The sequence below is a fragment of the Trichomycterus rosablanca genome, chromosome 1, assembly GCF_030014385.1.
Source record: "Trichomycterus rosablanca isolate fTriRos1 chromosome 1, fTriRos1.hap1, whole genome shotgun sequence".
NCBI classification, from domain to species: domain Eukaryota; kingdom Metazoa; phylum Chordata; class Actinopteri; order Siluriformes; family Trichomycteridae; genus Trichomycterus; species Trichomycterus rosablanca.
Genome location: NC_085988.1, coordinates 38413067 through 38425502, shown reverse-complemented (window position 1 = coordinate 38425502; position 12436 = coordinate 38413067). Strand labels below are relative to the sequence as shown.

Sequence of the window (12436 nt, the reverse complement as noted above, 5' to 3'; positions counted from 1 at the left end):
TTGTTGGTGTCACATCTCTTACGTTATATAACTTTCACATTAAAAGCAGCAACAACAATAATAATACCTCAAATTTTGCATTTCACATTACCTTACCTAGAAATATTATACCATTAAACAGTACTCATGGATTGGACAATGTCTAAAGATCTCTTTTGCCTTACAGAATGGAAATGTGAGTTGGAATGAAGAAAGTGATGGAGGAAAAGCAAGAGGAGAGGCCTCAAGAGATTTTGCCAAGGTAAACATAAGATCTAAAAGACATGGTTCTTATCTGTGAGATATTAACCCAGTCAGTTACAATGTTATCTAAAGGCTGCTGATCTCTATAAATAAGGTTTTAACAGCAGGGTGTTCCTGGTTCCTTAAAAGCTGTAATTTGATTTTACCTAAATATTTGAAATAGTAAATGGTTTAAAAGTTTAGGCACTAAAATTTACTGTAATTTTTTATTTTTGTGGACAGTTAAATGCGTTGCAGTTTATTGTTTATTTTCAACAGTTTTTATCTACAGTGGACCTTTTAACTTTAACTTATTTGATTGTGTTTTGGATTTGATTTATTATAGATATAAATGCCATGTTTACCCATCAAGCCACACCTAATCACATATAATGACAAAGTAAAAGCATGCTGTTGTCTTGCCGGTGTTTTTTTATAATTTTTTTTTAATTTTTTTTTTTTTTTTTTTTTTTTTTTTTTTTTTTGGCAGCCTGCTTTGGGTCATTGTTGTGTTAAAGGCAAAGCTGTTGCCCTTAGTTTGTGTGTGCTTTAGAGAATTTCTCCAAAATGTCTGAGTATTTGCTTATTTGTATTCATTCAATCGTCCCTTAATTTATAGCAGTTTTCCTATCCCTTCTGCTAAGAAGCACCCATATAGTATGATTCTGCCATCACTCTTTTACCATAGGTAGGGTATTAACCAGGTTATATGTAATGCCTATAGTGCTTCTGTTCTGTAGCCACTGCAACTGGAGCCACTGTATGAAATGTTCTCAAATTTAAAACTTTTAGACTTTTAAGTGTTTTCGAAACTAAAATCCCGCCTAAAATTTAATGAAAGGTATTGAATTTCCCTTAATAGAACTTATAAACAAGCAGATCAGGGAAATGGGAAGATACAATAAGTGTGTAACAAACATACTGGTGTTCAGCTTTGGTTGTCTTTTTTTTTTTCTTGTTAGTTTCCTCTTGTATTCAGATGTAATTTAGTTTAAAGTGTATTTTAAAACATAAAAAATTCTACCAGTGGTTGCCATTTGGGGGAAAAAACAACAAAAGAATAATGTGGGCTTATGAAATGGTAATGGTTTTAATAATCTAAAGGTAAATTAAAACATATTGTAGAACTATGACGTCACAAGTGATTTCAGGATTAGCAAACTTGATATCCAATGTGCAAACACATTTCACAGCTCACTAGTCACTACTGCTGTATTTTTCTCACAATGCTGTGCTTCTAATTTCAAGTGGAACACAACAGTTTAGGCTTTTGTGAAACACAATCATGTATGTGCCTCACTTTTGTCACAATGATGACACTTCGAAAAGGTCAGTGGCAAACTGGGTCAAAATTTAATCAGATTGAACCCTGAGCGTGGCAACAAGAAGTAAAAATGGAGCACTCAAACATGTACTCTGCTCAGTGTACATCTTGGGATCTCAGCAAATAAGGGCTAGCATTATCATAACTGTTCCACCCAAGCACCCCACCGTTATGTTTTTAATGTCATAATTGCCACCATGAAAATCTGTATGTGAGAGTTACATTAAATAAAGTGTTTCTTGTTTACAGCTTTATGAACTGGACAATGATCCTAACCGGAAGGATTTTCTGGATGACCTTTTTACTTTCATGCAGAAAAGAGGTAAGACACTTATGTTAAATGCTGTGGTTGCATGCATGCCTAACCCTCTACTTATAATTTCTTAACTGATTGTAATACCTGTCATTAGTGCCGACAACTTGAAATCAGATGACATGGCACTTTTTAATAAAAGCTGCTAACTATTCCTGTTTTGTAGATGACGTATGGCTTTGTATTTATAACCATTACTGCGTATAGGCATTTTGGATTATTAAGTACAGTGGTTGTGGCTGCTGCTGTGGTGAGAAAAATGTGGATTCATTTTAAAGCATATTTGACCCAGAAATACCATACAGAAACTGGTAAGCACTTCTATCCTGAGGCTTCTCCGACCTAGGAAACATTTACAAGATATGTATACAATATCACAATGGTTTTACTCTGATGGCAGTCTCTCGTTTTCATGTTTTTACCAATGACGTTTTTCATTGAATCAGTGGGCACAACGTATTAACACACCCCAGACAGGAGGCCAATCCAATGCAGACTCTCTGCCACCCCAAATGTGGTTTTTACATTGCTATTGATTGTAAAAGAAGCTAAAATACTCCCGATAGTTGTAAAAATTCAGAAAACACTAACTGTTTTCTACTCACTAGAATCCAAGTCCATTTTATTCACAAAGCTGAGATGAGTTAGGATTCTGATATTGCAAATATTATTAAAGGCAAAATTTCTCTAGTCTGTGTTGGTTTAAAGGCTAAACGGTATGCAGTTTATATCTGTGGCTGGCTCCTGATATGAATCAGTAAAATCACCAGTCCTCGATTTCTGCGATTGTCATATTTGGACACTTACGACATGACTGGCAGCATGGTCAGACAGGCTAAGCTTCATGACACATCTTGATGGAACTATTAACCCCTACCATAGGATTTAAACTCAACCAGATGGGGAGCCATTTTTGCTGGTGTGGCAACCCCCATCCCTGTGTGTGTCGAGTGGGGGTGTCGAGAAGTGAATGGAGGGCTGGATGGCAGAAGTGTGATCATGCCAAATGTCTGTCAGTGGGGTCCACTTCCCATGATTAATGATGTTTGTTTGACTGCTTTAGTGTGAAAGACATGCAAGTTGAGCCAGACAGTGAAAAATGGGATCGTTTAGCAACCCTTATGTTGTTCCTGAAAACTGTCAGGTCGTTAGTGTGGATCATTTGAGAACGGAAGCCGAACGATGATGTTTTATCTGTTTTGTTTCCTACACACCAACACAAGCAGGCCAGAACAGTGACCGTAGTGATCCTGTGAATAAGGCAGACTTAAAATTTAAAATAAGAGAGTAGAGCATTTCTTTTCTGATTCCACTGATCAATTACATGAGCAGGTTTACTTACTTGTGTAAGCTGTGTAATAGATTATGTGCAGCTAAATATCATGTTGCAGGAGTGTTGCTTGAACAAATGACCTTCCAAAAGAGGGAGAGAAAATTTAAATGTTGTCTAAAATACAGAAATGGCTTACAATAATAACTAGATAAAAACAAAACGGAATTATCAGTGTTAGTGTGGGAGTTAACTAAGAAGTTGTTCGCACACCTGAGGACAAATTTGCATTGCTAGATCAGCCATATCTCTTTTTTTGATGTTGTGAAATGTTGAGTCATGGTGTGCTACAAAATGTGCATCAGGTTTGTACCTAGTCTAATTTTACACTCACAATCTTCGTCAGTTCTTGAAATTACTTTCAGTTAAATCCCACTGCAGCTGCTAAAGAAACCATTTGCATTGACCGTAATCAGTACCCTTGTGTAGACAGCATTGCATATTGACAAACATGCCAAATGGACAATTGTAAATTTAAAAGACAATGATGATAATAATGAGGCACAATAACTGTGTGTAAAAAAGACTTGTAATCTTCATAACCTCTGCAAAGATATACCCCCCCCCCCACACACACACACACACACATACAAGGTTTTCATGTTCACCAGTGAGAAGTTGTGTGTTGAGTATTGCTATCTGTTGAGAGAACTGAAAGTATGGTGAGAGATCAGTTTGTCTTTTCTGTCATGCTTACTGCAGCCTCAGCTTTAAGATTAGTGCACAGCGCCTGTGCAGTGTCATGAGCAATTAGCTTTGATTACTTATGGAGGCACAGCTTTTCCCCAGTGTTTGATTTAAATGCCCCAAACGATCAATTGTAAGCAGTCAAACATGGCTTCTTATCGAAACAAACACTCACACACATACACACACTCTTTGATATTCCTGGGCCTCTATGCATTGTCGTAGCTGTCAAAGTGTCTGAAACCTGATAAGAGTGCTGGAGGAGGGAGGTAAGAGTTGCAGGCGAGCTGGGCGAGGGATGTAAGGATTGTATATGTTTGTACAGGGAGCAGGTGGGGTGGCCACTCAGGGCCTTGGGGAAGAGGGGGGTTCAGATTAAAGCAGGATAGGTGGGATTAAGAGGCCCCCTGTCCTCCTGCAGAAGATTAATGAGTCTCTAAAATGTATGGCCCCACCTTTTGATATGAAGGAAATGACACAATGAAAAAGAAGTAGACAATAGAAAAGTGGGAGAGCGTCAGCAAATCATAAGGACAAGAGTAATAGGAGATGTAAAGCACAGAAGTTCAAAACACCTGGGGGGAGGCAGGGGTCATAACTGCTTGTGAAAAGAATAGGGTTAGTAGTAGACAGACATTGGAGAAGGCATGTACTTCGTTATAAAATAAATTAAGAACTGCCCCATTTTCTAAGTTCAGTGCTCAGAATGATTTTCTTCATTTATGTTGTGAAAAAGTGTTTGCCCATCAATCGATTTCTATTTTTTACTAATGTCACACCTAAATGTTTTAGATCTTTAGTGGTCATTATATGATTATTCCATTTATTTAAGTTTAATTCATGACCTGTATCACCCATGTGGAAAATGTAATTGCCCTGGTTGGCAGGAACAACTACAATCAAACATTTGTGATGACTTGTGATAAGTATTTTTTACATGGTTGTGGAGGAATTCTGGCCCACATTTTTTGCAGAATAATTTTAATTTGGCTACACTGGAGGGTGTAAGGTTCTGCCACACCATCTCAATGGGATTCAAGTCAGGATTTTACCTTGGCCACTCCAGGACCTTACTTTTGCTTCTTTTGAGTCATTCAAAGGTGTACCTTCTTATGGGCTTTGTATCAGTCCTGCTGCATAACCCAAATGCACTTGAGCTTTAGATCACAAAGTGACATCTAGGAGTTTCTGATAGAAAGAAGAATTCAGGGTTTAATTAAGTATGACAAGTCATCCAGATCCTGCTAAATTTGAAATCATTTTAAAAAAGCGTTTTGTGTTTACTTGGGTTAATATTAAAATTAGTTTGAAGATCTGACACATAAATGTACTTATACAATGTTGAATAAATTTGAGACTTCACTAAAAAGTAGCATTTTGTGTGTTGAATTTGAAGAAACCACTTTTTATATTACTTGTTTTAGACCTATGTCAATTGTTCTTGTTTGATTGCTTTATCTAAATTTTGCTAGTAAACCTAATTTGCAATAACTTTAATTGCTACTGAACGTAGAGGAATTTTTTTTTATTCCAGTGTTAAAATAGATGAATTTGTAAGTTAAATATTTGTCAATAGGAAAGTCCAGATCTGATATCAAGTACCAGTTTCAGGTTAATAGTGGTCTAAAATGTTGAATCGGTCCTGGGTGTGTATTATCGGTCCTGGGTGACTCACATCATCTGTATAAAGATAATGCTTTGATTACAGACAGTTTGGCTCCTATCACACCCTTAGTGTTTCCATAACTTGTGTTTGCAATGTCAGCTTGGTAAGGATGTCCATGTTAAAGTGATGCCTATATCTCCTGAGAGTCAAAGCTTTGGAATCTGGATGGGGGTGGGTAACCTTTATTGTTAGCCCCAATCAATTTTTTTCATTATATGGTTGCTATGGGTTTTTTTTTAGATTGGTAATGAAAGCTAGGTCCTGTATATTACATAGATTTTTTATATTGGTTTTATCTTAGCATATGATTATATAGTGAGACATTTACCTAAGCAGTTCTGTAGATGTGTTTTACTCGCAGAACCTTAATTGCCCTGTTTGTAATCCTGTCCACTTATGCTAGTCCTCCTGTTCTAACTTGTCCCTAGCTGGTTGGCTTTTGTGTAATCCTTTTAGCGACTGTATCTTCTAGGATTCCTGACCTGCTGTGAGACCATGCATTTCCTGTGCCCCTTTTCCCTTACCTCAGGCTCTACAGTAAGAAAGCCAATCATTGTTTAAGCTTACACTATTTCCTTTAGTGATCTAACATCAGTGGGCCTACTATTTCTTTATTAGTGTCTGAAGGTCTTAAAGTGGCCTGCTGTTTCTTCTATATGTAGGCCAAAGGTCAGATTCAATGACCTGTTTCCTTTTTTTTTCACTAGCATGGGCTGTCCAAGCAAAAGCAAATAAAAAAGGAAGTGTTTTAACAAAACCAACATGGAAAAAGACAAAAGTGGCTGGAATTTTGGTCTTTAAATATTTAGAGAAGTAATGGGCTATTATTATTAAGTGTGAAAAGTGTTGAAAAAATAACTTCAAGCTACTGATAATAAATTATGTAGCTGTTGATTATTAAACGTACATGTAGTAGTCCTAGGTGTTTTATAGTGATGAGTAACTGCTTCAATTTTCACAGGTTAACCATTTACTCATTGTGTCAGTTTAAGTATGCAGGGACTATTCCAAAGCTTTTAGATTTCACATTACTGTTGTCGGTCGGCCAGGTGCCTACACAGACGTGATTGGCAATGTCTTAGTTAGTACGGTCCGATGCTGGCAGGCCAATGGCGCTTGCACACAGATGGGGTATAAGGGACATTAGTGCATGACTCTCTGTATGCGATACTGATCCCAGTGTAAACCCACCTTGTGCAGGTGAAAAACATTTGGCTACAGCAGAGTACGGCCCTCCTCTGGGGTAGGGGTCTGCAGCAGAGGAGGAGTTGGGTATTTTGAAATGATGAGATTGTGAGAAATGGAAAATGCAAAAAGAGAATTAAAGATTGCAAGATTATGACTAGTTTACCTTGTATTGAACTAAATAGTTAAAATTAGTGTGTTTTGTGTTGATAAATAAATAATACAAAAAGTTTTTTGGTCTGCATGTCAGGGTTTTTTCCTTAACATATTTAAATCATTGTCACGTCACACTGTCTCAGTATCTGGCTTTTTAGTTGGGAATAAATCTTTTAGGGCTCAGTTAGGTCAGGTCCTGACTGCATTAAAGCTCTGCTCTGTCTAATGTCAGCGCTCACTCTTATGTCATTAACCTGTTTTATCCTAATGCCTTCTGCCGTATTTAGCTGATTTAAGTCAACGTAATCAGCCATATCTAGAAGGGCTTAAAGCTATAGAAAAGTCCCTTGAGTTACTATCAAGGCTTCTTGATGGTCAAAACATGGAATTTATCTTGAGCTAAATCAGTTTTACAGTTCTGGAACATGCCACACGGTTTCTCCCTTGATAGTACTACTTAAGTCCCATACTTTTGACCTGTTTCTTAATCTCTAGGATGGTGACCTGGGGTTAACCTTAAGCTTAAACCCATTCACTGATCATTTGATGAACGGGTAATGTCATCCTCAGCATTAAATAACCTATTTTCAAAGCGAGCCCCTGCTTTTGCTGTCCCCGGGGAGTGCTGGACACTGTCATGGAAACCTGCAGTTCTAAATCATGCTGTGCTCTCTGGTCAAATGAACACGTCATGAATATTGGCATACACTCCTGAGAGAGGCGAAGGAAATCATGCACTCCTGTTAAAGTCTTACAGAAACAGAACTCCAATTCATTTGGGATGAAAGAGTAAAGTTAAATATCATGATTTAATCTCGTGAAAGCTCCTGCTGTCTAAATAAGATTTATTTTAAGAGCAAGCTCTAGGCCACATTTTATTACTTGCTCATTGGAAAGGAAGTCTACAGTTGTTAAAGCAGACATACACATGGTAAAATAGCACAGCTGTTATAGTGTTTGTCTGATTTTTTTTTTTATTGCTTGTGACTGGTTAAAAGTATGTGGACACCTGACCTGGTCATCACATTTCAAAACCATAAGCTTCAATGTGGAGCCTAACCACCCCTCACCACACTAGCAATCACAAGCACACTTGCAAGTATATTACTGGTTCAAAATTAAAATGTAAACTGAAAATTAAGGAGTAATAGGGCTCATATTTACCTGATTATCAATGTGATAGTTTGGCTTTGGTACATTTTTATTTTGGGAAAAAAAGTAATGAAAGTTTAATGGTCCTACATTGAGGACAACTGTAATTTCTTGCATGGTTTACCTTATAAAGATGTATATACTCTGGTATTATTAAGTCTGACCAAGCAATCATCCTTTTTTTTAATATTCAGTGTGTATTCTGCTATTAATGATTTTTACAGCAACTATTTAAACAGTATCACTGCAATTTCGTTGTGGATTTCTATATAAGCTGACGGATTTCGTGGAAGAATCACAACTTTTTTCAAATGTGTGTGTTTAGTCTGGTGTCTGGCTATATTTTATGTAATATATATTTTGTTATTGTTTGCCCAGGTACACCAGTAAACAGAATTCCCATCATGGCTAAGCAGGTGTTGGACCTCTATAAGCTTTTTAAGCTTGTAACTGAGAAGGGCGGTCTGGTGGAGGTAATAAATAAAAAAATCTGGAGAGAGATCACCAAAGGCCTAAACCTGCCAACCTCCATTACCAGTGCAGCCTTCACTCTCCGCACACAGTAAGAATAAATTGGCATTCTTAGTTCATTTTTGCTTTCACATTATCGGTTGTCATATCTTGTGTGTTCCTCTCTATCACTGTTTAGAGTCTTGCCCAATGATGTGTGCTTTCGTGTCCTGTCTCCAGGTATATGAAGTATCTTTACCCATACGAATGTGAGAAGAAAGGGCTCAGCTCACCCGGAGAACTGCAGGCCGCCATTGACAGTAACCGCAGAGAAGGTCGTCGGCCTGGATACAGTAACAGCCTGTACCGCTTCTCTCCTTCCCCTAGTGGAGGTGCCCCGCACCTTCTCTCTCCTCCCAAAATGCACCTGCCTACCTCTGGACATAATGGCCTGCAGAGCACACCTACTCCAGCCCTTAAGAAAGCGACAGGTAAAATTACAGCTGTGCTGAATGTTCAAATGTTAAATGGCCTTAAGGGAGACCACAGTGGAGGTTTAAGCATAATGTTATGGAATATTAATGTTTTAGTAAATTAAGACTGGGACTTTTAGTGACTTACACAAGTCTTAAGTTCCAGGTGAGGTGGGTATAGTAGCAAAAAGTGTTAGTGTACTGTTCGAGCCAAATGTTCTGTTAATACTGTTAGAGTACTTTTAGTAGTACTGATACTGACAGTACTGTTAGTTGTACTGATAGTATTAGTACAGGTACTGTTACACCACAAATAAATCAATGATACAAGTAAAATACATATCCAAGTAACTGCTTTTATAAGCAATTATCTTGTGGTATCCTGCTTTACCTATACAGAATTGTGTAAGAAAACAAATGTTAGCAAGTTTAATTAGACATAAATGTTACACTGTACGGATCCTGACGGCCATTCTGCAGCCAGACAGGATTGCAATATGCAACAGGGAATTTGAAACAAAAAAATAGCTTATATGTAAACTGGCCTAAATGTGTTTGTGGCAAGAGGCATTGGAAATCAAAATCATTTAAAATAGTTTGAATTGAGGCAGGCTGATGCTGGCAGGAAATATGTTTAGGAAATGCTGGGAAAGGAAACGATTAGGAAGGGCCAGGGTGTGAAAGCCATTAAAGCCTACGTTTCCTGAGGCCCTACCGCACACAGCCATGTGGTCGTCACCTTATAGTCCACTTTAACCCAATATACTAATGACTGAGCTCTCCAGTATTTAGTCTTAGTGTGTCTAAACACCGTCTAATAATTCAATGAGATGCATCTGTAGTTTTTTATTCTCTGGTCCAGGTGGAATTTTTAAATGAAAATAGATATGAGCTGGAAATAATTTGTTTAGGGGCAAGTAATTCTATTTGTGCTTTCACTGGGCGAGCACTATTGTGATACTAAATATTAGTATGAAAGCCGATACTGGCATAAACACTGCAGCATTTTCAACTCGATATAAATCACTTACATTCACCTAAGGCACAAACTGCACTGAAGTAAAACCACTGATTTTTATGAAATGTTTTGACACCTTAGAAAGCCTCCAGAGCCATGCCTTTAACAACACAAATACACATTAGCTGCTTAGATTGCCTCCACCATTTTGTTAGGTACACCTATCTGGTTTTATGAGCTACACCTACCATACAAATGGACATTGTGCATATGCTATTACTGACTGTTGCCCATCTGTTGCTCTGTACACTTTGTCACCCCCATTTATCAATCAAACTTTTCACTGCACTGACAGTTGATGTTTGGCTGGTAGACCATTCTCAGCACTGCAATGACACAAAAATGACATGGTAATGACATGGTAGTTCGTGTGTTCTAATGAGTGTATTAGGTGCAGCAGTGTTGTTGGTATTTTTAAATAATGCTTAAACTTAATAGCCTCTTTATTAGGAACACATGCCCTGTTAGCACTTGTTGTAGGAGCACAGTTAGAACTACTTCAATTTACTGTGTTGTTACACCTTCAGCTCATCACCAGTATTAATATGATCTGCAATTTGGGCCACAGTGTCTCTTCTGTTGGTCTGTACCAGATGCAACAACCTACATTGTCCTCCATCATCAAAGAGTCTCAAAAGTTTTTGAAAGTTGTGTAGTGTGCATTAGACTTTACTGCAGGGATTTCCTTGTGGGATCACTTGGTTGATATTTCAAGTTTTTATATTTCTATTTTCTGTTGAAAGAAAATTGATGCATCTCAAGTTCTTATCAATTACACTTAATTATAGGATGGCTAAATCTTCCTACCTCGATGTTTTTTCCGTCTGATTCTTCAGTTCCTGAGGAGGGTCCAGCCTCCATGTTACCTGGTAGACTGCCCTTTGCTCTGGCTTTGGGACACCAGCAGCAGCTGGCACGTGCTGCCACCTTGGAGCAGCTGCGAGAGAGGCTGGAGACTGGTATGGGTGTTCCGTCTCTGGCCATAGGAGCTGCTGCTGTAGAAGGACCTGAGAGAAAGATGGCACGTATAGCAGAGGAGCAGCACAGGCTGTTACAGCAAGCCCTCCAGCAGAACCTGCTAGCCATGGCATCACAAGTGAACCCTGCCAACCTGAGTCTCAACAACAATAAAACCCGTGGTAAATTCATAAGTTCATAACCTGTGACCTGTGTTAGCTGAAGAGTACTGTTATGATGTGAACAGGGTTACTAATGATGTTTGTTTTCTTTTTTGTAGAGGAAAAGCAGGATTTGTCACTCAGTATCTCATCAAATGGATCTGCCAGTATTACAGTGTCTATAGAGGTTAATGGCATCATTTACTCAGGTATGAATCACTTCTATCTTAACAGAAACTTTGGTTCTGTAAGCACTTTGCTATTGTAGAAGCTTGTTTATTAGGCAAATCTTCCTATTATTTTATTAGGCAAATCTTCCTTGGATTGAATCCATACTTGTTTTTATAATGTTTCCCAATGCTCAGTAATACAGACATCTGATAATTCTATTAGTTTTATTCTATTCGTTTGTCTACACAACTGCTTTAATGTCCCAACATGGCTGATTTTAATCCTTACGTGCCCCCTAAAAACTTGGCCTGTATTTGCAGTGTTCACAAAACACCGCACCTCCAAATTCAGCACTGGTGTGTTGATGAAAATTTCAGTTAGGACCAACACCCAGCAATTACAAAGTCTATAATAAAATCATAGCACATTCCTTTTACACACAGTGGTACAAACTTATCTGACATAAGCTGACAGAAAACATTTCCTATACACCTTTCATGCAGCCCACAGAATAGTACTCAAGAGTGCTTCTGTGCTCGGAAACTGCTTTAACACATGCCCAAACATACCATACCCAGGCTTACAACAACAAAAAAGTCCAAATGTCAAACGTAAATGTCAAATGTAAATTTTTGTGTTTGTGTAAATAAGTGTTGTGAATGTATTATTGTACACTTTGTGGCACAAGCACATTTCAGTGCAGCTATGATGATAATTAAAAGCAAAAACCCTCTTTTTTAGGTGAGACCAAACTTGTCTTGATCTGATGTAGACCATTTTTCGAGGCCAACATGGCAAACAAAATTAAACTGATGCACTTTTGTTTTTGGTGCTGTTGATGTGTATGTATTGTTACTTTATTAAAAACTAGATGTAATAATTGCCCAACTCTGCCCCAGTAACTTACATATGAAAATAATATTGGAAATCTTAGTAGTAATAGTAATCCAGTTTCATAGGAACAGTTTTATACAATCAGTACTCTACCTCTGTTGTCTAGGAAAATGTTTTAATACATAAATAATTACACAAAGTATTTTATCTAAAAGACAAACAGGGAGAGCTCAAACTCTCAACTTTAAATTTTTGTTGAATGATCGGACAGGTTGGGTTTGTCACCACTGCATAATCCAACCTCTTGTGTGTGGTTGAGGCTGCACAGTTGTTGGAA

At 37.8% G+C, this 12436-nt stretch overlaps 1 protein-coding gene across 2 annotated transcripts in view; it reads left to right on the top strand.

The window, feature by feature from the left end:
- Positions 1 to 12436, top strand: part of arid3b (AT-rich interactive domain 3B) — a 30356-nt gene that overhangs the window by 15934 nt on the left and 1986 nt on the right. For both annotated transcript variants that reach the window (XM_062992612.1, XM_062992603.1), the window contains 6 exons: positions 167 to 241; positions 1796 to 1868; positions 8414 to 8597; positions 8726 to 8976; positions 10813 to 11115; positions 11214 to 11303. In XM_062992612.1, the coding sequence (XP_062848682.1) occupies positions 167 to 241; positions 1796 to 1868; positions 8414 to 8597; positions 8726 to 8976; positions 10813 to 11115; positions 11214 to 11303 (976 nt within the window). The remainder of the gene's footprint in view (positions 1 to 166; positions 242 to 1795; positions 1869 to 8413; positions 8598 to 8725; positions 8977 to 10812; positions 11116 to 11213; positions 11304 to 12436) is intronic.